The sequence below is a fragment of the Glandiceps talaboti genome, chromosome 4, assembly GCF_964340395.1.
Source record: "Glandiceps talaboti chromosome 4, keGlaTala1.1, whole genome shotgun sequence".
Lineage (NCBI taxonomy): Eukaryota > Metazoa > Hemichordata > Enteropneusta > Spengelidae > Glandiceps > Glandiceps talaboti.
Genome location: NC_135552.1, coordinates 963463 through 989860, shown reverse-complemented (window position 1 = coordinate 989860; position 26398 = coordinate 963463). Strand labels below are relative to the sequence as shown.

The 26398-nt window shown below is 36.8% G+C and overlaps 1 protein-coding gene across 2 annotated transcripts in view; it reads left to right on the top strand.

The window, feature by feature from the left end:
* Positions 1–5898: 5898 nt before the first annotated feature.
* Positions 5899–26398, top strand: part of LOC144434653 (oxysterol-binding protein-related protein 11-like) — a 161504-nt gene continuing 141004 nt past the window's right edge. Inside the window, exons 1-2 of one of the 2 annotated variants that reach the window (XM_078123157.1) lie at positions 5899–6014; positions 18624–18665. In XM_078123157.1, the coding sequence (XP_077979283.1) occupies positions 5910–6014; positions 18624–18665 (147 nt within the window). In that variant the 5' untranslated portion in view covers positions 5899–5909. The remainder of the gene's footprint in view (positions 6015–18623; positions 18666–26398) is intronic. The other variant, XM_078123158.1, reaches the window with a different exon arrangement.

The window sequence follows — 26398 nt, the reverse complement described above, 5'->3', positions numbered from 1 at the left end:
GCATCTGTGGAACTTTAAAATGTAACTTGAAAAGCATATATGGACTATCATAAACATTACTTACACACTTGTAAAAAATACCATGTCTAAAAACATCCTCCGTTGCGCTGAGAGGGGATTGGCAAATCGAAAAACTTGCATAATGTGCATATTGTGTCGGTTAAAAATTATTCCGTTTAATGAATTTTCCAGAACCCTTTCAATGCTAGCCTGTGGTTTATTTTGGCAAGGTTACCAAATGATTGAGCCCTATTCCAGAATACTCCCCATGGGTGATCAAGGTATGCTGTTCCTGCGCCAAACCACAATTGAATGGGGTTGGCTAAGTATCTCCAAATATAGATTACGATCCAACCTCTCCTTGCAAATCCCACACTTATAAAGAAATCTCTTATTATGTATGAACACTGAAGTCGATTACCACTGTTATTTTATACTAGTGTATCATACATTTGCACATCTCCAGAATACGGGAAGTATGCCATATAACTGCACAAATGAAAATCAGCGACAACGTTTTTTTGTGAGCTTGAAGGGAAGAGGGAACTGGGAAACAATTTGTACAAAATATTTTCTCATCAGCCCCCACCCCTTCCCTAAGTGCTGTTCGTTCCCTCGGTTTGCATTTGCGCGGAAATGTAATTCAGGCCAGATATACTCTCTGTCTAAAATAGGTGGAACAACATTATCCACATATTAGGGCAAGAAATGGCAAGAGAACTAGTTTATTAACTGTTGAAAGCTTCATAAGACAGTTGATTTCTCGGGATTCAATTACGATATGAGCAGTCAAATTTTTGGTCGCTTCTTTCTTTATGTGAGGAGGATTTAATTTAGAAGTGTTTAAGACGATTTTTATGAAGATAGCACACTCGAGTAAACATATAACTATCAATCCAACAATATATACCAATGACAACTGTCAATCAAACGTGTCACGTGAACTGATTGCTTTGGTAAATGAAAATATAATTTCATTGAGACACTGACCCGCCCCTGTGCTACATCCAAGTGGGACACACAGAAGTATCTTTATACGCATATAAAGTCCAGATACGTCCTGATAAAGGAAGTCAAAAGTACAAACCATGTTTGGCAGTGTCATTTTATTTTGGTACATGCAAATGTATAATTGTTTTTTCTTCTGAGCTAACATAAAATGGAATATTAATGCTAGTACCTTTAGAATTCAAACTGTTCTTACTACATTTATCAAGTAAACAAATATACCTCACGTCTGAATAAAGACTTGAATATGTGCTGAACAAGAAAAAATGAATCGATTAACTAGAGATTCTTACATTAATACTTTGGTGACTTCTGCACAAATGTTGAAGACATTCATTGACATCACTGTACCAGTCATTCTGTAACGTACACGTACTATAGCGTAGAATGCCTGCCAATATTCGAAAATACAATACTGCAATGACTATATGCAATACTGCAATGACTATATGCAATACTGCAATGACTATATGCGATATGACTACATGAGATGACTATATGCGATATGACTACATGAGGTGACTACATGCGATATGACTACATGCGATGTGACTACATGAGATGACTACATGCGATATGACTACATGAGGTGACTACATGCGATATGACTACATGAGATGACTACATGCGATATGACTACATGAGATGACTACATGCGATATGACTACATGAGGTGACTACATGCGATATGACTACATGCGATATGACTACATGAGATGACTACATGCGATATGACTACATGAGATGACTACATGCGACATGACTACATGAGATGACTATATGCAATACTGCGATGCGAGATGATGACATGATATGCGGCGATTTTGTAATGACGTTATGCCATTCGTAGATTATTCAATACGCATAATACGAGTATTGATATGAAACAGGCTAGGGAGTACTCCTCAGCATGTTGCACCGTTGCACGTGGTAAGAGGTGGACCATTTGATATCCTGGGGGGGGGGGGGGTTGGAAGATTTCGGGGAAAAAAAGATGCCAAATGCATTTGCTTGAAAAAAAATCCGGATATGAGAGGGTGATGGAAAAAAAAGACGGACCACTACTGTTAGAAAAAAAAATGTCTTGGCAGGGAAATGATGCACAGGTTCGAGTATACTGTTCAACTTGCTCGTACCTCTCCAACCAGGACACTTGTCAAATCATGACAAACAGTTTCAAACACATGTCAGGTACCAGTCAGTTTCGTTAGCATGTGGTACATATATATATATATTTGTTCTTTTCTCTGTTTCTTTCGTAAATGGTTTAAATATTACTTCATGTAAGGGTTCATAAATAACTATACATAACATTATACATATAATACATGTATTACCTAGCTACCACACTAGTTACAGAACATGCCATGTAAGTGTTTGGCTGTTTCACAATCAGTGCTTCACTTATCTTACACTTTGGGGCAAAAGTGAACTTGAAGGTTTTGTAATGGTAACCTTCATACTATTGGATAGTTTATAAAAGAACTTAATCTAAATTGTTCTAGTCTCTTCAGTATGAATTTGTCAAAAGGGATGCTATACTTCCTATTTCAGACACTACATGTATCGACACCACAACTCAAATTCAAGTTTCTATTGTACACTAGGTATGACCTCCTAAAGTGCTCTAACACATCAGTAACTTTACTATACATGCAATATCAATGCCCCTATACCAATGTTACAGGCCCACTTTTATAACATGGAAAACTTAGGTAAAAAGTTATATTTACTTTAGCTTTTCGATGCTTGGCAATATATATCTCAGAGGCTATGCATAACCTAAAAATTGCCTAAATAGAAACAAAAAACTGCAGATCTGGCGGGGGGACCCCTTGCACTCCATCACCCCAGAGGCCACTCATTCGTTAAACCAACAATAAGATTCACCAAAATTGGTAAAAAAAAACGTAGACATGTCCAAGCCTCAAATCAAAGTTCTTCCCTCCACCTCTTACTGTCAAGATGCTACGGAACTTTATTTCAAACATGTTTCAACCTTATGTAGTTGCTTTTTACATGTTAGAGCTGCCTTGTAAAGCTTGTAAATTATTGTCTGAAAGTGTCTGTGAATAGCCTAAACATTGCCTTTAGAAGTAAAAATCCTCCAGGCCGTTTTGTAGAACCCTAGAAACCCCCCCCCCCCATTCACACACACAATAACACACAAGAGGTGGACATATCCCAGTCTCAAAGCTCTTCCCTCTACAACTTACTGTCAGATGCTATGAAATTTTATTCAGGGGGGTCAGTGACTTTTTGTCGGCCCAATGGAAAAAAACACTGACACCCCCCATCCCCCAAGCTTGAGAAACTGACTGGTCTATCTGAATGTTTGAGCTCACCAATCAAGTTTCCGATTTGTATTTTCAGTGTGTCACCATACCATGGCATAAAAACTGTCAACGATGTTTATTTAATTGAAAATCAAACATGTATGAAATATGTAGTTTTCTAAATATAATATGTGTGTCATAGAACATCTTTTTACTCTCTCTATTACCGTGTGCCAAAACCAAACAGAAAATTGTGGCAACAAATGTAGGTGTTCAACATTGACGTAAAAAAAAAATACGGATATCTCAGAAAAGCAAAGAAAAAAAAAGTTGCCAGCATAGGCGAAGGAGAAAAAAATAATTCTCAGGCAAGCAGGTGGGAAAAAAATAATGACTCTCCACCAATCTTCAAAGCCCCCCAGGATATCGAATGGTCTACCCCTTATGCATATTGAATAATCTACGAATGGCATAACGTCATTACAAAATCGCCACATATCATGTCATCATCTCGCATCGCAGTATAGCATGTAGTCATCTCATGTAGTCATATCGCATGTAGTCATCTCATGTAGTCACATCGCATGTAGTCACCTCATGTAGTCATATCGCATGTAGTCATCTCATGTAGTCATCTAATGTAGTCGCATCGCATGTAGTCATCTCATGTAGTCATATCGCATGTAGTCATCTCATGTAGTCACATCGCATGTAGTCATATCGCATGTAATCATCTCATGTAGTCATATCGCATATAGTCATTGCAGTATTGCATATAGTCATTGCAGTATTGCATATAGTCATTGCAGTATTGAATTTTCGAATATTGGCAGGCATTCAACGCCATAGACGTCGTTACGCAAATTGTAACGAGAATTGTCGGTACGTGTTTGGTGTAGAATATACCTGCTAAAATTCGCCTATGCAATACCACAATGCTAAAATGACGTATTGCAGTTACAAAATGAAATACTGCAATGAATGGATGCCGTACGCCGGTTCGAGAATGTGATTATGACTTACTGACACGATGAGATACTGTAATGTGAGTTTACCGTTTGCGATTATGAACTAAATTCTTTTACTTAGGCCTCAGACCCAACCCCACCACCTTCTAATTAAATTGGCAAACCTGAAAATAATGCTTAGACAGCACAGTCGATTTCAAATCGGTATGTAGTAGTATGTAGTGTTATGTATGCAAAGCCAATATATAGATAGGAAAAATAATTATTTTGTTGACATATCGCATGTTACTGTAGTTTAGTGCCATGCATTTACTATAGCTAAAATTATTCTGTTTCTCAATTTGATTACATTTTAAAAGTAATATTTATATCTAGGGGTACACAACATATGGTTTCATAAGAGGAGACCTAAAATTGTCCAAACCCCTACCCCCACCTCAAAGAATTTTTTTATCCAACATTGAAGAACTGATCTCGCCTCTTATGCAGTTAATATTCACTGTGACACTGCCTCAGAACAGATATATAAGACCCCATGTAAACCATAAATGAGAATGAGTCTGAGACTCTCATTTTGAAGGAATTCCAAAGTGAGACGGTATCTGAGACTGGATTTGAGACTTGTATGCATATGATGTAAACAATATATAAACAGCGGACAGCAACAGAAGTCATCGCATGACCAACGGATGCAGCTAGCTAAGAATGCATGGTACAAATAGTCTTGTTTGCGAAGTCTGATGATTTCAAGCCCCTCAATTTCATGATTTTAGTAAAATAGCCATGCGAGAAATGAAATAGCCATCTCAGACTCGATAAGCTACAGTAAGAGGATGGGTCAAGGGGTGTACATATTTGTTTTTTCGTAAATTATCCGCTTATTATGCATCGATTATTGTTTACTCGTATGACTTTTGATTTTAACATGATGTGTAGAGTTTCAGTTCATCACTTTGGGAAAACAAAACATAACAGCTTGGAAACATTGTATATATCTCAGACCACTGTAAACTTTAGTAATATATACATGTTCATTTATTTGCTAATTTATTTATGTCAGTGATGGGCTAAAAATCCAAGAAAAAGTGTAGCCAGACCAGTAGTCTATTCTGTCACCCCTCAGTTGTAAGTAGACATCCTGTCAGTCAATAACTTATAATAGTCTTTATTTGTGATTTTATGAGTGTCCATGATTCAACAACTTTGTGCACTGGTTGCAAATCGGTAGCGATGTCATATCCCCCTACTTACAGTGTTGTATGTATGTAGGGGGGTATGACATCGCTACCGATTTTATAAGAATATCGCTAATCCCTATAATAACGTCATTGTTCTGTATTATAGGACCGTCAAGACAAGAATAAAACCATTTAGGAAAGGAATAACAGTTTACAAGCGACTGTGACACACACACACACACACACACACACACACACATACATACATACATACATACATACATACATACACAGAGACATTTCTGCCCCTAAAGTATCTCCTTCCTTACGGAAGGAAGAAAAGGAGGTCAGATGAAACACTTAAAAAAATAGTGCTTTGACTCCCATATACCGGAAGCGTTTATACAAATGTCCCGCGTTTTCTCGTAAACTCTCGTTTTACCTCATGAATCACCTGATCACATGACGTCATAACCAATATGGCTGAGCCTGGTAAGGCGGATATGTCCACTTTGGCGAAAAGTGTACCAGGCCTGACAGAAGTCGAACAAGCCCATTTAAAGGAAGTCATGAAGCGAGCTAAGGTAGAGTATGATAATATCATTGAGTCAATAACTTCGTATATGTTGCAACTCTTTCAGAAATATGGATGTTCAAAATTTCAGTAAACGTGACCCATTCAATCTAGTAGTGTACTTGGAGTTGTAAAGTTGTAGTACTACACCTGGCCCAGTCACTCCGACTCGGTTCTTGAATGATGAGTAATGTCAGAACCAAAACAATTCTTACAATTCATTGCATGATTTGTATAGAATTCACTGTTCTTGATCACCATACAGATGTTCTTCAAGTGTCATCAACATCGCATCGTCATGATGGTACCTGTACTGTGTATCGTTGGCTTTCTAGTCAGTTGGACCCGTCAATTGGACCCTGGCTCAATATAACCTTACGCATGCAACTTGATCAACTTCGATTTTATTACTTGGTTGACAAAGTCACTGGAAATCAGTTGAAATTGACTGGATTTAATGCGTACATGTATATATATTGCGAATCCGACTGTACACAGTACAATAAGTTGATTACCGAACTTAGTTAGATCATAGACAGTGGAGGGGAGACCTCCACTGTCTATGGTTAGATGCAGATCAACATTACAACACTGACTCGCCAGTGCATTGCATGCGAGGTCACACTTTGATTTTGCTGCCACACTCAATATAGGCTGATTACATTGCTTTTCGCAGGACAGTATTGAGTGAAATGCATGCACCGTCTGCAAGCAGGACTATAGTTGGCAAAGTCTGTAACTGACCGAGTTCTCCTGTATTGGCTGAGTTAACAACTGAGTTCTCCTACACCTGTATCAATGCCATGCCAATAAAAGGAGTCAGTTTTATCCATGGCCCAATATCATTTAGAACTTGGCAATTACAGTATGCATAGAGTAACATTGGTTGAATCTAAGCTCTGTAGTTGTACAGGCATAATTAATACACTGAAATATTTTATCTCCTTGACTGTATCAATTCTTACGGCACAAATTTTCTCAGAGTGCAGTTGAATGGCACATCCAATCAGGTCTACATGTACATGTACAAATGTAGTTAGTAACAGAATGTGGCCCCACTTTATATGCAGCCCACAACATCATGAAGAAGCTTTCTCCAGTATTTATTTAGTTTCTCTTGGTAGGTTTTAGCCTATGGGCCACGGTTGCCACAGATTTACTTGCATTTCAAACCTTTTAGCCATTTATCATTAAATTGTATCCTTTTGATCTGTGCATACATGTACATGTATCCTTTTTACTAGTCCTCGCCTGACGAAGTCCGGGATGGGGACTTATGGATTGGTTCCGTCCGTTCGTCCGTCCATCCAGAGCTGATTCTTGGAGATGCCTGGACCGATTTTTTAAAACTTGGTACAGGGGCAACATACAATGGCATACATATTATGCACGTCAATTTGTTTCATGATACGATCCAATATGGCCGCCTAGCAGCCATTTTGTTTGCGAATTTTCCCTGTCCAAAGCCATAACTCAGACATGTGTGAACAGATCTCATTCAAAGTTGCTATTATTAGGACAGTGCTATATGATATACATGTCCCAGGGTTCTCCACAATTTTGAAAAATAAAGGGGTGCCCTAATTTGCATATTTATTTGCATATCATTAGCATATTTCCAGATCATAATATTAGGAACTGAAAAAAGTCTCCGAAATCAAAAACTCCTATTTTATTCATTCAGCAAACTAAAATGCACTGAAATGTGTTGAGATCACCAATTTCCAAACCTTTAACATAATTCACAATGTAAAAATTTCAGGAAGGAGGTTGACAGACTTTACACAGACGATGTTACAGTAATGTTGGCAAGCATGTTTTACACACACAACACATGGCATTGTTGATGTACATGTATTGTTTTGAGTTGTTGGTTTCACCTTGTAAATGTGCATGTCATTCATAAAAATTAATTGAAAACAATTCAATTCCCTTTATTTCTCTAAAAATTTTCATCAAAATTTGCCGGAAATACGTACATTTTTAATGTGGCGAATTTGGGCTAAGAATAACCGAATATGTTCAGTGGAAATGTACAGTAACAAACATGGCTGCCACATCGGAGCTACCTCGTGGTACTATGATCGTGATTCACATCCAAACTTGATCATTTAGGACATTAATTTTACCATAGAACCGTGCTGGAGTAGTTATTTCTAAAGAAAATGTATAAGTTTTAGGTTTTTATTCGTATTTATCGATACAGTGCGAAAATTGCTGTGACATTGTACATCGTATGCATACTGTGTATTACGTATACAGGATGGCTTGGAAATTACCGGCTTGATATACCCGGCCATAGAAACTACCAACGTACCATCTTCTACTTTACGACGGTACTACATTTACTGTTTTTGTTTCGGCTACCATTGTTATAATCAAGGTGATAAATAAGTTCATAAACGATGATAGACGCAGTGTCGCTGTTCACTTCCTTCATTATCATTAACAGCATTGAATAGAATCTCTTGAAGATGTTCACGTCAAAACAAAGGGGCGGTGATTCGGATAAACGCAAACAAAGGGGCGGTTCATGAAAACAGAGGGCCGGTGCGCCCCTCAAAAACCCCTCGTGGAGAACACTGTGTCCATATTCATTGTTGTCGTGATACGATCGAATATGGCTGCGTGGCAGCCATTTTGTTTGCGAATTTTCGATGTCCAAAGCCATAACTCATACATGCTTGAACAGATCTCATTCAAAGTTGGTATTAGGACAGTGTTCTGTGACATACATGTGCATATCCATTTTCGTTGTGATACAATCTGATGTGGCTGCCTGGGAGCGATTGTGTTGGCGCAGTTTTCATGTCCAAAGCCATAATAGTCAGGTGGCTTAGCAACTTTATTGTTACATGCCGGATAAAAGCACCAAATTTGGCATAAGTGTTCCTAAGGACCTACTTATTGATTTTAGGTTGGGAGCCCTCTTGAATATTTGCATAAATTTGCATACATCAGGAAAAATTAAAAAGGCCACCATCAGCCATGAAAAATCATATATTTCAGCATGAATGGCATGAATCATGCTTGAGATTTATTTACTGATTTCATCCTGGAAGCTTTTTAGAATATTTGCATATACATGTAGCTAGCTACCTAGTGTACAGTAAGTATGGAAGTGTAAAGCTTAGTCCGCTCTGACCTGTGCGATACTTGTGAAGTTAATTTTGAAGTTTTCACGATTATGTTGTCAAAACACGACCTACATGTAATCTGTAAAAAAAAATTCTCATCTATCTAACGATTTTGGTGTCGTAACGATCGACCAAATGCAGACGCTAGTGTGTACGTGTGCAACTGTAATCTAGTACCTTGTACAAATGATACAAGTAAGTAAGTTTGTTCGTACCTGAGATTTTCCGTTTACAATTTCAATGATACAAATTGTCACTGTGTAATAGTGTTTGGATTGTGTTAGAACAGGTCCCTCAAAATATAATTTTTCGGGTTATAATTTGTATGTATAAGTTTATAGAAATACGTGTTTCATTCAGACTGGGTGTCTGGCCGTACGTATGCCCCGGAAAAAAACGTAGCAGAAACACTGCCACTAGACTTGAAAAAAAAAATATAACAAGGGACTCTTCGGATTAGGCAAGAAATACATGTACATGTAACCAATATGTGTGAACAGCCACTAATATGTTGATAAACTACCTGGGACGGATTTACCAAATGCTCCTCCCAGATAAACAAACGTATTCGGTTGCACATGCGCAAACCTACTTCCGTAGCGTGGGCACATGGCCTGGTTGGACCTTGGGCTTTAACTCTTTCACCACCATTGGCCTCATGGGATTGTTTGTGCTCCACCAGCCCCCTCACTAACATAATGTGAGAGTGAGTGGTATGTAATCAAACTGATATAAAAATACTCAGAGTTGCCTATTTTTTAAATCATTTGAATGGAAAATAAATTTTCTACATCATAGATGCAAATTCATAGTCAACTATGATCACACACACAACTGAAATATGGATTAAAGTAATAAAATATTAATAAAACAAACACAGGTTGTTTATTTATTGACATCACAAATAAACAAAATATTTATGTCACAAACAAAATTCAAATGCCAACATTTATGTTCCTACAAAACTTCTGTACACTGGTTCAATGGTCAAAATTGGCGAAAATTTGGCAGAAAATGATATTTTCAGTCGTATTAAATTTGAATTAAAATAATTAACGGCTAAATAATCCATTTATGACGCTGCAGTCCATCCCCACCGGCATTGAAAGTGTACTAAAATATCTAAAGTCATCGCCTCAAGACCATCTGAAATGTGAGCTTCTGTAAATATAATTCAGTATTTGACAAGACAGCAAAAAATTATCACCAAATTTATTCTCTAAATCGGTAAAAAATACCCATAAGTCGGTAGTATCGGCGCCAAGATTTGGATGGGCAAGGTGGTGGTATTTGCCGACATGCACACCGATCATGGAAATATGCAGCTGGCATTTTGAACGTATGTCGCTGTAACGTGATGGTTACATAGAGTACACTGAGTTCATACAGCCACCTACTTGTAGTCAAAAATGCCATCCAAGTCGAAATTTAACAGAATTTTTCAAGAACAGAACCGTTATTTACATCGTAAACGATGTTAGGGGAGACGATTTTGGCTGCGGCTATGTTGAAATTTGAATTTTTCCTAAAAAAACGCACGCTAAAAATCCGATCGGAAAATCGTCAGATCGTGCGTAATCTACCCACCATTGACCAGTATAAATTGAACCTGTATGAGTATTATTCATTATTGAACATTACCACAAAGAAATATGAACAAATTATTCTTTACATTGATAAAAATTGGTCCCAAGACGATAGTATAGGCGCAGACTACGGGTCAACAAGTTACGCATTTTGCCGACTTTCACTATGACACTCGTAAATTCCCCGTTGGGAGATAACACGAACTTAGCGGTACTTCTGATGCTTGTACCGTTCCCACGACCAACTACATGTATTCAACGATGTATTTCTGGTAAAATTCAGTGGAAATTTCTTTGGACGATTGACAAATTGACATCGTAGGAGATGTTATGAGAGCCGTTGGTTACTTCCGCCATGTTGAAATTCGATTTTGTCAGCGAAAAACGCACACAAAAATTGCGATCGCTCGTCATTTCGGTCCTATTTCTAAACCGTTCACTTCCATGTGTTCAAATTGGCAGACAAGCAAAACATAGCTAATACGCATGTGTGGAACTAGTTATGGCAGCAAGTTTTGCAGCAATAGCTGCCGTTAAACGGCATAACGGTGAGATAGGCAAACCATTGGTGAATGAACTTTGCCGTCCCCATATATGGGGTACTGGTGGGCGCCTTAGAGCGTCCCCATATATGGGCCAGGGGTACTCGTGGTGAAAGGGCTAAGGCTAAATCTGTGATTAGGTCCTATGGAACACCCATTCCAAATTTGATTTCTTTAAGTAGGTTATTTCTCTGTATCATAGAATTGTTCCAGGTTGATTCTGGTCATTTTGAAAATCAGTGATTTATGCAAATGTATGCAAATATTCAACCTGACTCCGAGATAAAAATCAAAAGTAGGTTCCAAAGAACGTGATTGTCGTATTTGCTCATTTTTGGTGCCTTATTTCCGAGAAACATGGGATTTCTCAAGGGGGTTGTGGCCATTTCTAATTTTACCAATTTATGCAATTTTTTGTAAATATTCAAGAGGGCCCCCCTTCTAAAATCAGTTAGTAGGTCCTAAGGAACATTCATGCCAAATTTGGTGCTTTTATCCGGCGTGTAACAATAATCCTCAAATTCAAAACTGACTATAACTCAGACATTTACATGTAGGTAAAGATAACTGATACAAAACAACAGCAGGTGGATGTGGGTTGACTCCAGCCTTTCAGGGGAGAAACATTTGATTTTGGGGGGTGGGGGGCAGGAGGAAGTGGGTATGGCAGCAAATTTTTTTCCCCATCACTGTGACAGCAAATTTTTTTTTCTATTGTCAGTCCTGCATCAAATTATTTTTTCCATATGCAGAAGCAATGCAATTTTTTTTTCTTCTCAGTTACCAATTTTTACCTCCCGTAAGGGTACGGGAGGTATTAAAAGAAGAATGTCTGTCTGTGTCTGTGTGTGTGTGTGTGTCTGTCTGTCTGTCTGTCTGTCTGTCTGTGTGTCTGTGTCATCATTTTCTAAAAATCGGCTGGCTCAATTGTAATGAAATTAAGGATATAATTATAATCTTTAGGGTAATAGCTAGACCTGATTAGGTTTTGAGCCAGATCTGTTAATGTTTAATTAGAGAAATTTGCATATTAATGAAATCAACTAATTACGCATTATCTTAAGACAGCATACTTCAATTTCAATATAATTTAGTATATTCGTTAAACACAACAACATACATTTGTCCTATAAAATTCGTTGATGTATCTTACAGCGTTAATGAATAATTTGCATAATTAATTATTTTTGGTAATTAGGCTATATCTTAAGAATACATACTTGAAATTCAACACAATTTAGTACATACGTTAACCATAAGAAAACACATATGTCCATCAAGTTTGTTGACGCACCATACAGTGTTAATGAATAATTTGCATAATTAATAATTTTTGGTAATTAGGCTATATCTTAAGAATACATACTTCAATTCCAATATACAATGTAATTCAGTACACACGTTCAACATAACAATCGCATATGTCCTGTAAAGCTTGTTGGTGTACCTTTCAGTGTTAAGGAATAATTTGCATAATTAATGATTCTTGGAAATTAGGCTATATCTTACGACTGCATGCTTCAATTTCAATACAATTCAGTACATACATAAACCATAACAAATTGTGTATGTCCTATAAAGTTATTTGATGTACCTTACAGTGTTAATGAATAATTTGCATAATTAATGATTTTCGGTAATTAGGCTATATCTTAAGACTGCATTAAGCAGTGTCATACACTCTTACATACATTAACCTAAGAAAGCATGCTTGTCCAAAAAACAAAGCCTGTTACCATAGTTTTTTTAGTTTAATGAGTTATTTGCATAATTAGTGATTCCCTTACGGGAGGCATTCACTGATTCAGTTTAAATCTGGTGTAATGTGCAGTTCATAACTACATAATGTATACCTACATGTACATGTCACTGGTTCACAGCTAACTTGTTCTGTGTAAGTAGCAATAAGTAGTAGTTAACAATCCATGCTTCTATTTAAGATAGATAGCTGGTAAAAAATCTATGAGGAGCTAACTGCTCACTTGGCTAAGTGACCTTTAAACAAATTTCTTATTCCCAAACAAAATAATCAAGTTTGAACCAACCTTGGAAAAATGCTTCCACTTATTTTCAAACTTGATCTAACAACCCACTGTTGGTTATATGGTAAACCCAATGTCATATACTTGTTTAATATTGATAGTGTTAGGAATTCCCATCCCTTTATTACTATCGGCCCTTTTCAAGGCCACCACATCCTCCAAAAAGAGAACTGCCAAACCACTGAACTATTAGTTTCAACAAATAAAGTCTTGAGAATAATCTCCCGATATGGATAGTAGAACATTTTCAAGACAAACACACGAAACACATTTAAACACTTTGATAAATTATAAAAAAATCCAAGAGAAAATACAAACGGTGGTTTTCTTCTAGTAGCCTCTGTTTGTAGATGTCTACAAAGTAACATGTGGTTGTAGTATGGGCTCACCAGCTTCTCCAGAGATAGCGGACATCGCATTCCACAAACTTGAGTGTCGCATTATTTAAACATACATGGATAAAATATCACTTTGGACATGTTTCAGAGATGTCATATTCATGCTATTCCATGGCACACAAACTGAATTCAATAAAGTGAAAAGATAAATGAAATGCACCCATTTCTTTGGTCAGCTCAGAAACGGAAGTGTTAATATGCCTTGATTTGGTGATTTACAAAGGTCATAGGTTCAAACAACCAAAAGGTTGGATATCAAGAATCACACCATACTAGTCTAGTTCCTATACAGTATCGATCGTAACGATTTATACAATGTGTGAACCTTATAGAAATCACATAATAATAAATAATGTTGGGTTCTTATATAGCGCTTTCCCACTCCGTGCTCAAAGCGCTTTACAATTATTACCCCTGGCTCGGATCAGAACGGCACAACGGCCCTTTAGTCTTCCTCAACTCCCCGGGGAGCATACAAATTACAATCCATTGCAACCATTTAAGCGCATAGGATTAAAGCCTTCACATTGCAACCTACATCCTACCAGGTCCTCAGTTATACAGCTGGGTTGACTGAGGCACAGTCGTGGTTCAAATCTTGCCCAAGGACTTTAGCCACTCAGAAACAAACAGCTGGCAGCAACAGGGCTCGAACCTGCAACCTGTAGATTCCAAGCCGGTCACGCTAACCATTCACCCATCATGACTCTGGTCATCCAGACTACAAAAACCAACTGACTTTTCAGTACCTCCACAGACAATCATGTCACCCAAATTTGGTCTTCAAAGATTTTTTATTAAAGGCGAAACAATGAGGTATGAACATGCAGTAATGAAAAAGATTTCCAAAACAAGTTGAAATTCTTCATAAACAAATTGACACAAAGAGGATATAACAAATCAGAAGTGATTCACTTGTTACATGTAAGGTCCGTTATGAGAATAGGGAGACTTATCTCCAAAATCGAACACCAACTCTAGAGATTCCTCTAGTCTTTAAAACAACATATATAGTTCCACCATCAAAGCGTCTAAACTAAAAGATGCATTAACAAAACATTGGGAACTGCTAGAAAATAATGTAACCTTGAACCAACTCTACCCAACCAAACCAATCATAGCACAGACAAGAACGAAACAAAAATCTTAAAGACATACTTGTCACAACTAAACTGAAGTCCTCTGCCTCTAAAAGCAAGGCTGAAAATAGCCTTGCTGATCATAATGTGATTGAAATACAGTTTATACTAGCGTCTCTGCTTGATGAACAATATTAAATTTAAAGCCAAACAAATGCAAATCTTGTTAGACATAAGTGTGACTGATGAAGCCTGAAGGACTCCAACAGCCGGTCCGTAACGTCTTAAAATAAGGGTCAACTAGGTATCGACCAGGGGACGTATCGCTAATGTCTTCTCTGCTAACCTACCCTAATACCAGGGTCAATAACCTCAAGACAAACCGGTCACTTAACTAACTGACCTTTAAACCAATTTATAATACCAATTTAACAAAATAGTCAAGCTTTAACCAGCTTTGGAAAATGCTTCCACTTATTGGCAAACTTGAATTAACAACCCTGTTGTTATATGGTAAATGCAATGTCATACACTTACTGTATTTAATATTGATGATGTTCGGAGTCCCCTTATTATTACTGCCCAAATTTAGCTGATTTCAGCACTTCACAAGAAATTTTTTTCTTTACTTTCTGTCTGTGTGAACAATTTTTTTTCTCAAGCTATTATGGGATCAAATTATTTGTTTTCCTCCTTCACCTGCCGACAATTTTTTTTTCTCAAAATCCTCCTGCCCCTCCCAATAAAATGGTTCTCCCCTTATGACTTTGTTTATATCTGTCATGTCCTACAATAAAATTATTGGTGGAAGCAGAAGATTTTAGCATTTAAATGGATGCATTTTGTGGCCTTTTTACATTTGTAGATCATCATTATGTTAAAATTATGAACTATTTGAGTTGATATGTGTGGACTATCTATTAGCAAAAGTACAAAATATGTTGCCTTTATATTTGTATAACCTGGTGTAACTGTAGAGTAAAACTGTTCTGTATTGTAACCCTTGTCTAAATCTCTTAATTTGTGACGTACATGTAACCACCCGCCATGTTTTCATTGTTGTGCAATGTATGATGTCAAACTACTAACTAAAAGTGTTTTCAGAGTAAAATTGAACAGAAAACTAATGATCGGACACAACGTCACCACTTTATTAAAAGGTATATGAGGCTGTTATACTTTGTTGACAACGTTGAAGGATGCTAGTTGAAAGTACAGCATCATGTGTGGCATATAATTTACACATTACCGTATGACATGCAGATATCAATGTATAGCATCAGCTGTGGTCAGTACACACTTTGTCTTTGTAAACAGTTGAGTATTAACGGAGTATGTAAATTATGGCGAACTCCTAAGCAGTGAATAATTTCAACACATTCGCTACATGTAGTTAGTTACTCATTGAGGACTCATTGAGGAACGGTGTGATTCAAAATTTAGAGTCGCCAGTTTGGCTAAAGTAGTGCAAGTCTGAGTGGCCAGTTAATAAATCATTTCGCCATTTAACCATCCGACGATCAGCAGCGCAAACACTGCCATGAGACCGCATTGGTGGTTTAGAGACCACATTGGTGCTTTGTATCCAGACTATTTTTAGCACAACTGAACTGATTGGCATGATGTGGTGTCTGTCTGTCCGTCTGCATGTGTGTATGTGTGTTTGTTTGTGTGTGTGTGGATGACTTAACTAAAAATATCCAGACCGATTGCCTTGGTATTTGGTGGGGAGATTACTTTTGGGGTCTAGTTGGGAAATTGTTCAAAGCAAAATGATCACATCACTGGTACATGTATGCAATACATGTATGGGTCAAAAAATGTCATTTTTGGTTAAAAAACCTTCAACTCCAAAAGTACAAATGTATTTTTCAGATTGGTCTGAAATTTGGTGGGATTAATAATAGACAAATGAATAAATATTTTAAAAATATATGCAAATATACCTAGCAACAAGACCACGCCCATAGCAACAGCCAAATGATTGTGTCTATTGCAAAAGTAACATGAGGGATTCATAGACAAATGAATAAACATTCAAAAAATGTGTGCAAATACATGTGTACATGTATGTCTAGCAACATGACCATGCCCATAGCAAAAGCCAAATGATCATGTATATTGCAGTGATAACAACAGGGTTGGATAAGCAACTGGATAATCATTCAGACAACCTATACCTACATGTACATGTAGCATGGCTACCATGTAGATAAACATTTGTGAAACTGTACAGTTGTCCTACAACACCATTTGTGCTATTTTATTATTTGCACAATTTCCATAATTTATACATGTTGATTTTGATGGCCGCACCATGAAAGTGATGAACACGTTGACGGTGGCTTTCATACATGTATGTTTCAACTATCATGTGAAAACATGTACAAAGTGGAATTACTAAACTACAATGTATTGCTGAATAATTATTTTAGACGGTCAAATTTTTGATTTTCACGCTAATAGAAGGATTGAATGAATATCAGTTGATTGATCAACTTGTTGGGAGTGCCGAAATAAATGTTCGCAATACACCATGCTATCTACGAGACTTTAGTCCAAGTTTAGAGGTCATGTCAAATGTTCGACAGCTCATCCATAATTTCCGGATTTACAAATGTACATTTGTATTAGTTCACGTCATACCCAACATGGCCTAACTGAGAGTCTTGGCATAGGTGGATTTTGGTAATGTCTTCTCCACATACAAAATGTACATGTAGTCTATTCAAATCAATTAACGTGAAGGTCCTATAAAAGTTGCCACTACGATTGAAAGATCAGCTCATTGCATACCCACTATGTTAACTTTTGTTGACATGATCACATGCTGTTACAAATGTAGGTATGTAGTAGAGTGCAGTGTTATTTATATTTGTGTACGATGAATCTCATTGCATCTACAATGTACACAGCGAACCCATCTAGAATATGGCATCGGGTAGTCCTCAAAGCTATGTTTTAAAACCGAGAGTTGCAGGTACAACTACAAAATGTAATGTCTACAATAAGTGTATAACACATTGCTTGGGCTGTGGGCTTATCCAAGTCACAAGAAATTGGTTGATGTTTGTGTTCGTCAAGTACCATCATTTATAGTTGTGACAATCCAACATACGTCTGTTTAGGTGTCGATGAATAATAAAATCAAATTTTCATAGCTTTTAAGTGGTTGTTTTTGTCGTTCATTTATTGTACATTTGCTCCCTGGTCAACAACATGCATCTCTCTCCGTGTACATGTATTGGCACAGTTTCTGATGGTTATTTCTTAAAGACAAGAAAAATAGCATTGCTTCTTTTGATTCCATTTTAGTAACAATTAAAAATCCTTATTACGATTTTGACACGCGCAAAACGAAATGAACTCTTAGTCGTCTCCCCCCCCCCCCCCCCCCCCCCCTCCCAAAAATGAAGGAATTGCCAAGAGCTCTGAAATCTTGGAGGGTGTTGGTAAGCTTGTAATAAAACCCATACAATTATATATTAGGCAGAAAGCGTAGATTTATCCTTGAATCTCACTCTATGATAGCATGAAGTTCATGAATGAGGTAAAGATTAATAGTTGAAGTTTAAGAAATTCAAAGAAGCTTTGAAGTTGGACAAGTTAGACAGAATGCAAATTTATCAAAATGCGACAAAGTTTGAATGTATTCCTTGATAAAGAAATATAGTAGTGGTGTTCAGCATGCAATACATGTACATGTATGTACAAAGATTATGAAAGTACATGTGTATAATGTACACATGTGTGTTCTCCACAAGTCTCTTGTCATTCGACACTGAAAAATGATATTCACTGTGCTTTTTCTCTGTTTTTTTTTTTCCATTTCCAGACACCGATGGGATACATTCCCCTTGATTTATACATCAGATCGGTATGCATTTCTATCTACAGCCTCATCACTTTACATGTACATGCATTTTTCATCCTTGTAACCATTATCATCATAATCAGGTCATTTTAATTTTCCCTCCAAGATTTTTATTTCAGCATGGTGATAATTTGTTCTGTCCAAACAATAACTTACAGCTGTGCCTGCTGTGTGAAAGTATGCTTTGAAATAAAAAAAAAAATGAATGATTTCATTGACTCCCCTTGTGCTGACCATAAGAACCTTGCCCAGTGGTTTCACTTCATGATTTCATTATTGTATACAATACATGTATATGTACATATTAAAAAAGGAATTAAATGCATTGCATGGCAGTAATGTATGCTATGATGCACTTATAACACCCTCCACAATGTCTTTGTTAATCACAAAATTTACTGTATCAGGTTGTTCACATTGTTCATATACATGTATGGTGGTGTGCCCTCTAATTTGACATATCACTGATACATGTACATGTACTCAGTAATTATTTTGACCCACCAAAATTTGATGTTTGTTAAACCTACATGTACATGTACTAGAAAACCCAGTTTCTACATGTACCTCCTGTGTGTGTGTGTGTGTGTGTGTGTGTGTGTGTGTGTGTGTGTGTGATGTATATCACAAAGATAACATCAGGTATTCATAGACAAATGAACAAACAATAAAAAAATGCAACCAAAATGAAAATATGCCTAGCAACATGACCACGCCCATAACAAGAGCCAAATGATCGTGTATATTGCAGGGATACACACATGTAACAACAGGACTGGATAGGCAACTGGATAATTATGCAGCAAATGCTGCCAGAACGCATGTATTTATTTGTATTAACATATTATCACAACAATGCAAATGAGGTAAATAAATGTTGTTACTGTGTTGCAATGTTGGGCAGTGTACTAAAGTGGTTTAATTGGGTCAAATTTTCCCCCAATTTCCGACATTGATTGGCTTTGTTCTAGACCATTCAAGGTATTCCAGTTGCTTGTATTGAAATGTACGTATATCAAAATATATATCGATAGGGTTCTGTCCAGATCTGATTTCTATATTTTGAGAAACCAAAAACGTACTGGCGATGTTATGACGGTTTGGATTTTGTTTATATATTTGCCGTGGAAATGAGTGTACAGATATATCCCAGGTATGTAGGAAATTGCTACTTCCTTCAGGTGGAGTGAAGTCGAGTCAAGCTTACCTGTACTGAGAATAGGTAGCAGACATTTGAAAACTTTTTCGATAACTATTAAACTAACTTTCACTGGGACTTCAAAAATCACATACAAAGTATAGCTAAAATTCATTATGTTCAAATGATACCAATAAGCAATCCATACATTTGTTCTGTATGCATGGGTAAATGTACATATACAATGTATGTATGTGTATCCCTATAAATTTGAATAGTTTCATTTCAAAAGCGATTACACCTGTTCCACTACATACATAGATTGATATCACAAAGTCCTTTCAGTATAGTTTGGCACACCTTTTTGCCAATTCAGGGGTATATCATGTACTACATGTAGTAGCCTACTGTAACCAAAATTGTTGCATTATTACATGTATGTGTAGGAACAAAAAACTCAATATTACCCTTACGGAAGGCATTCAGTGTAAATCTGTTATTTTTACTTGGCTGATGCACTTTTAAATTCACATAACATTTACATCGTGAAAAATAGAAGGCAACTTTGTTTACAAGTTGCCAAGTGAAAATGACGATCTCGCACAAGTATGGAAAAGAAATGTAAGTTAACTACAATTTCTGAATGAAATGATCAAATATCGACTTTAATAAATGATGCCCAATAATATAACTAAATTTTTAGCACAACTGAACTGTGGTTCAGTAGTGCTAAAGGGATCGCCCGGCGTCCGTCTGTCTGTCTGTCTGTCTGTCTGTCTGTGTGGATGTGTGTGTAAACAACTTAAAGTCAAAAAAACGCTGAACTGATTGCCATGGTATTTGGTGGGTCCATTACCTTGGGTGTCTAGTTGGGAAATTGTTCAAATCAAAATGATCTTACCACTGGTTTGTGATTTGTGTCAAAAAATGTGATTTTTGGTCAAAAAACTTAATTCAAAAACTACTGGGCAGATTGGGTTGAAGTTTGGGTGGAACATTCTTCAGGGTGTTTTTACTAAGAATTGTTCATGACATGATAGTCCCATCAGTGATATGCACATTAGGGCAAAAAATGTGTCTGTTTGGTTGAAAATCTATAATTCCAAAACCAGTGAGCAGATTGGGCTGAAATTTAATGAGAATGCATCTAGGGATGTATGGACGAAGAAATATCAAGCATACAATGATTCAATGAGTGATATGCAAATTAGGTGTAAAAGTTTTCATTTTTGGTCAAAAAGTTATATCTCAAAAAGTACTTGGTCAATGAGTCTGAAACTTGGTGAGATGTTTCTGAAAGTGTTTTTCTGCAGATTTTCTTCAAAACATTTTGACAAAATTGGCCCTAGTAACCATGACCACGCCCTTAGCAACAACCAAATGGCAGTATATTTTGGTCAAATAACAACATTACATTGTAGGGAAGTGAGTGAACATTCAAAAAATGTATGCAAATACCCTAGCAACCATGACCACGCCCATAGCAACAGCAAATGGCTGTGTATTTCAAAATAACAGGGATTAATAAACAATTGACAAAACATTCAAAAAATGTATGTAAATTTTCCTAGCAACAAGACCACGCCCATAGCAACAGCCAAATAATCATGTATATTGCAAAGATAACAGGAATAGAAAGACAAATGGATATCATTAAAAAATGAATGCAAATGTGCCTAGGAACAAGACCACGCCCACAGCAACAGCCAAATGATCACACATATTGGGAAGATAACAACAGGGATTTATAGACAATTGAATAAGCATTGAAAATATGCAAATATGCCTAGCAACAAGATCACGCCCATAGCAACAGCCAAATGATCACATATATTGCGAAGATAACGAGGATTAATAGACAAATGAATAAACATTTAAAAATGTATGCAAATATATCTAACAACATGACCACACCCATAGCAACAGCAAAATGAATGCTTTTATCGCAAAGATAGCAACATAGTTGGATAGGCAGCTGGATAGTCATTCAGCAAATGAACACCTATTGTTAGCATGGACTAGCATAAACATTTAAAAAAAATGTGCAGTTGTGCTACAATGCCATTGGCAGTATTTTTTACCAAAATTTCCAGCTAAAACATTATTGGTTATGTGATTTTCATAATGGTGTACTGTACAATCATGTTACTTTTGTACTCTATTTTGATCACATTGCAGTCGATCTAAGTCGATCGTTGCTAATGTTTTTTGTGACAGGCAAAGAAGATTTTATGAACTCTTTCACGAGAAAATATTCTTGTATTAACAAACTGTGAACGATGATTTATGTAAATACATGTATGTACCTATTTCTCAGTAAACATCTTCAAGGGTTACGTTTCCTTCGATTATCAGCTGGGGCAAGTTGGAACTGAACTACGTAAATTGTATGTGAATGGAACAATGGCCTCTCAGGAAGGTGTCGTAAAAGAGGCTGTGGTTTACAATGATGTGCTTAGCTATAGATATTTGGTGGGGACATTACTTTTGGTGTGTAGTTGGGAAGTCAAAGCAAAATGATTTCATCACATGTATGTGATTTGGGTAAAAAAATTATATTTTTTGGTCAAAAAACTTAAACTCAACAACTGCTTGGTAGATTGGTCTGAAATTTGACGGGAACATTCTTAGGGGTGCACTGTGCAATATCTTACCCACAACTCTCTCTGATTGGTATGCTTGGAAGTTCCTTATTTTATAACTTCTTCAATAACCCATATTTGTCAACATTTTAAGCCTAGTAATTACGTTTAATTAATATGTAACAAAAGTATGTTTGGGAATCAAAAATAAAGTTCTAAATTTTGCATGAAATGTGCTAAAAAGTAAATGAAACATGTACTGTAAATAAAACACTTTTCAATGTCAAAGTATCAATAACTTGGGTAGACTGTGTATGATGAGTTTTAGTATGTAAATTTCTTTTGTCATACCTATTCAAATAAATCTATATCTTTGGCAAACACATTAACAGGTGCATATATTTTCCTTAGTTTTGTGGAAAATATTTTGCATGTCTTTCAAGAAAATCTGTTGACGAATTTCTAAAATTGCTACTCCTTCTACAATAAATCATTGATACCAGAACCAATCAAAATATATATTCAGAAACTCATCAGTGTCAATTCTACATTTTGAAAATGGCAAAAATATTCTTACAAAATCCTGTACACAGGTGAGATTTTGTCTCACTTCAAGGAGCTGATGTCCAACAGTACAAATCAGAGAGCGTTGTGGTTAAAATCTTGTACAGTGGGGTGTTAAGATATGTTCTCGACATGATGATTCCATCAATAATATGCAAATTGGGGCTAGACGTGTCTTTTTAGTCTTCGTCCGGCGGGGACTTATGGATTGGGTTCCGTCTGCAAGCCATTTTGTTGGTGAATTTTCCATGTCCAAAGCCATAACTGAGACATGCTTGAACAGAGTAGTGATATAAAAAAGAACCATATGAGGCCAAACAACATTAACCAGGTTTGAAAATGACAACATAAACTGCCAGTTCCTTAAAACCCAATCATAGCGAGGACTATGTCATTTTCAATGACTTGTTGGTCAAAAATATTTAATTCCAAAAATTACCGAGCAGATTTGGCTGAAATGTAATGGCAGGGGTGAACAAATCATTTTGTGAACTGGTGGTCCCCGACCAATGCCTTCAAATATCCAATGGTCCTGCTGGAAGAATTAGTGGTCCTTGGTCCCGCTAATGTGAAACATTAAATCTTGCCTATGAATCTATATATTCAGACGTACACCACTTTTAGTTGAACAATACCCAATTTATAATAATAAATATAAAGTTGACATGCTTGGTTTCAGTCAATTGACAATTCTATTATATTTGTAACGGTTATTTTTGAGGCATCGACGAAACAAAAAACATTGAATGGCGACTTCACTTGGATTTCACGAAGGATCAGAAATTTGACAGAAGTATGTGACAAGAACATTGGCAAACAGTTTTAGTCATGATTGCAGTATGACGACAAAAGTTGTACTGCGTTTTGTCAAACTTGTCTGGAAAATCCCTGGGAAAATCCAGACACTTGCAAACAAACCATCACAACTGTACAAAGAAACTGACCACTTCAAAGTTGATCCTATAAAATCTCACGAAAAAAAACTACCAACACATACATTGCCTGACTAGAGGGAGTCCGTGACTGTGTTGAGATAAAATCAAATTCACCAGTCGTCGAAGCTTTGGAAAAAAACCAGGAACACATACATTGCCTGACTAGAGGGAGTCCGTGTGACGGTGTGGAGATAAAATCAAATTCGCCAGTTATTGAGGCTTTGGCAAATATCATATCACAGTGCTAAAAAAGATACTTTGTAGACTATCTGTAACCCTGAATCAGACTGTTCATTTTGTGTCATGCTGGTCAGTTGTTTTCCTATAAATCCATAGCTCAAAAGATTGACCATTGTCCGTGTTGTCCATTTAAAACTTTACAGCCATTCACGTTTCAGATGGGTCTAAATTATTTACAAGATGGGTTGCCACACAGCAAATCTACTTGGGAAATAGTCGTTTATTTGAGAGGTAGTGTGGACAGTGACTCCTATGTTTACAGATGGTAAAAGATAAGATATGGTGGGAAATGCCTTGGTGCATACCATTTCTCTCTAGGGTTGGTCTTAGCACATTATTTTTAGTTACACCTAAATTACATGCAAGGAGAAAATGAAACAGGTGATGTATATTTTTGATCTTGTAATGTTTTATCTATTGCAAAGTAAATGATAATAAGCAGCATAAACGCTCAGATTTGGAGTGCATTTGTGTTATGTGTCTAACACTTCAACAAATTCGTAAGCTCCAAATTATTCAGAATTCAGCAGCAAAACTTGTCATTAGAAGGAAAAAAGTCGAGCATATTACCCCAGTTCTTCATTCATTACACTGGCGACCTATTCAGAGTATGTTTACATTTGTTTGAAACTTCAAACCCAAGCATCAACACACATGTGCACACATCTGAGGTTCGAAGTCAACTGTACATGTGGAGACCAGCATATTGCAGAAAGCAATGCAGGAGGACTGGTATCGTCAACCCTTGTAAATTATTGGAAAAACCAAGATGACACTCAATGATTGCTATCATGGAAGTAACTGAGGTTGGCAAAAATGATGAAAGCTTTGTTATTCACTTGCCCAGTGGACATTACTTTGTAACTTTTGTCCTGGACTTTTGTGGGATAACACGAAGTTTGTGCTTCATTTGGATGACTTCATTTCATGAAAGGGGTTCTAATATAAATCATTTGAAGCTCCTTTATGAATAAAAACAATAATACAATCAATGCTGACAGAATGATAGCAAATAAAATGTTTCATTTGATACATTTGAATTATTATACAATGAAATTATTATTCTTGTCTTCCTAATTGTTGTGTCCCTCAGTATGTCCCTATTAGTAATGATATTTCCTGTCTATCATTTCACATTGTTGTTGATTCAGTGAAATAAACTACAATGTAAGGCCACTACTATGATGTATTCACGTACCACCAGCCATTCAACTGTCAAAGTTCACGTCTCCCCCCCCCCCCCCCATTCTAACATCAATTTCGTATTCACTTGAACAATACACTATACCTAGTACCTCTATAGCGCATATTGCTGGTTTGACATCAGAAGTCACCTGATTATACTTCATGATCCATCGAAAGGTCATGCAAGGCGTGCAGTCTTAGTTCCATCGTGATCGTATTTCTTGTTTGTTCACATTCAGTTGTTGCTGTACCTATTTTTTACAGTTTAAGGTACTGGTCCGACGGCAAGGTCAAATTTGTATGGTCTGCCCCCAAAAATCACTGGTCCCGGACTTCGGACCAGTGGATTTGTTCACTCCTGAATGGGGATACATTTGGGATTGTATAAATTAAGAAATATTAAGCATATGATGATCTCATCAGTGATATGCAAATAAGGTGTACAAATGTGAATTTTGGTAAAAAATTTATATTTAAAAAAGTACTTGGTCACTGAGACTGGAATTTGGTGAGATGTTTTTAGAAGTGTTATTCTGCACATTTTGTTCAAAACATTTTGACACAATTGGCCCTAGCAATCATGACCACGCCCTTACCAACAGCAATGGCAGTATATTCTGTTAAAATGACAACATCATCTGGTAGGCAAGTGAGTAAACATTCAAAAAATGTATGCAAATATCTCTATTAGTTGTGACCATGCCCATAGCAACAGCCAAATAGTAATGTTATACTGTATACATGTAGTTCTTTACATATATAAACACGGGTCTCCCAAGAAGTACAGTGAGGACCATCCCTCATGGTTTCAGTGTTAATGCACGAGGAAACCGGAGTACCAGGGGAAAACCTGCATTGTTTGGTAAAGTCAAACTGAATGACAACCTTCTTACTTGCAGCGTGGTAAATTTTATCAAACCCTGAATGGGTGCAAACCCCACCCGCAGTGGTAAGAGGCAAGTGGTTTAACCACTTTGGCACCGACAACCACAGATTGCATACATGTACGCTGCAAAGACAACATCATGGATTCAAAGAGAAGTGAACGAACATTCAAAAAATGTATGCAAGGATGTCTAGCAACATGACCAT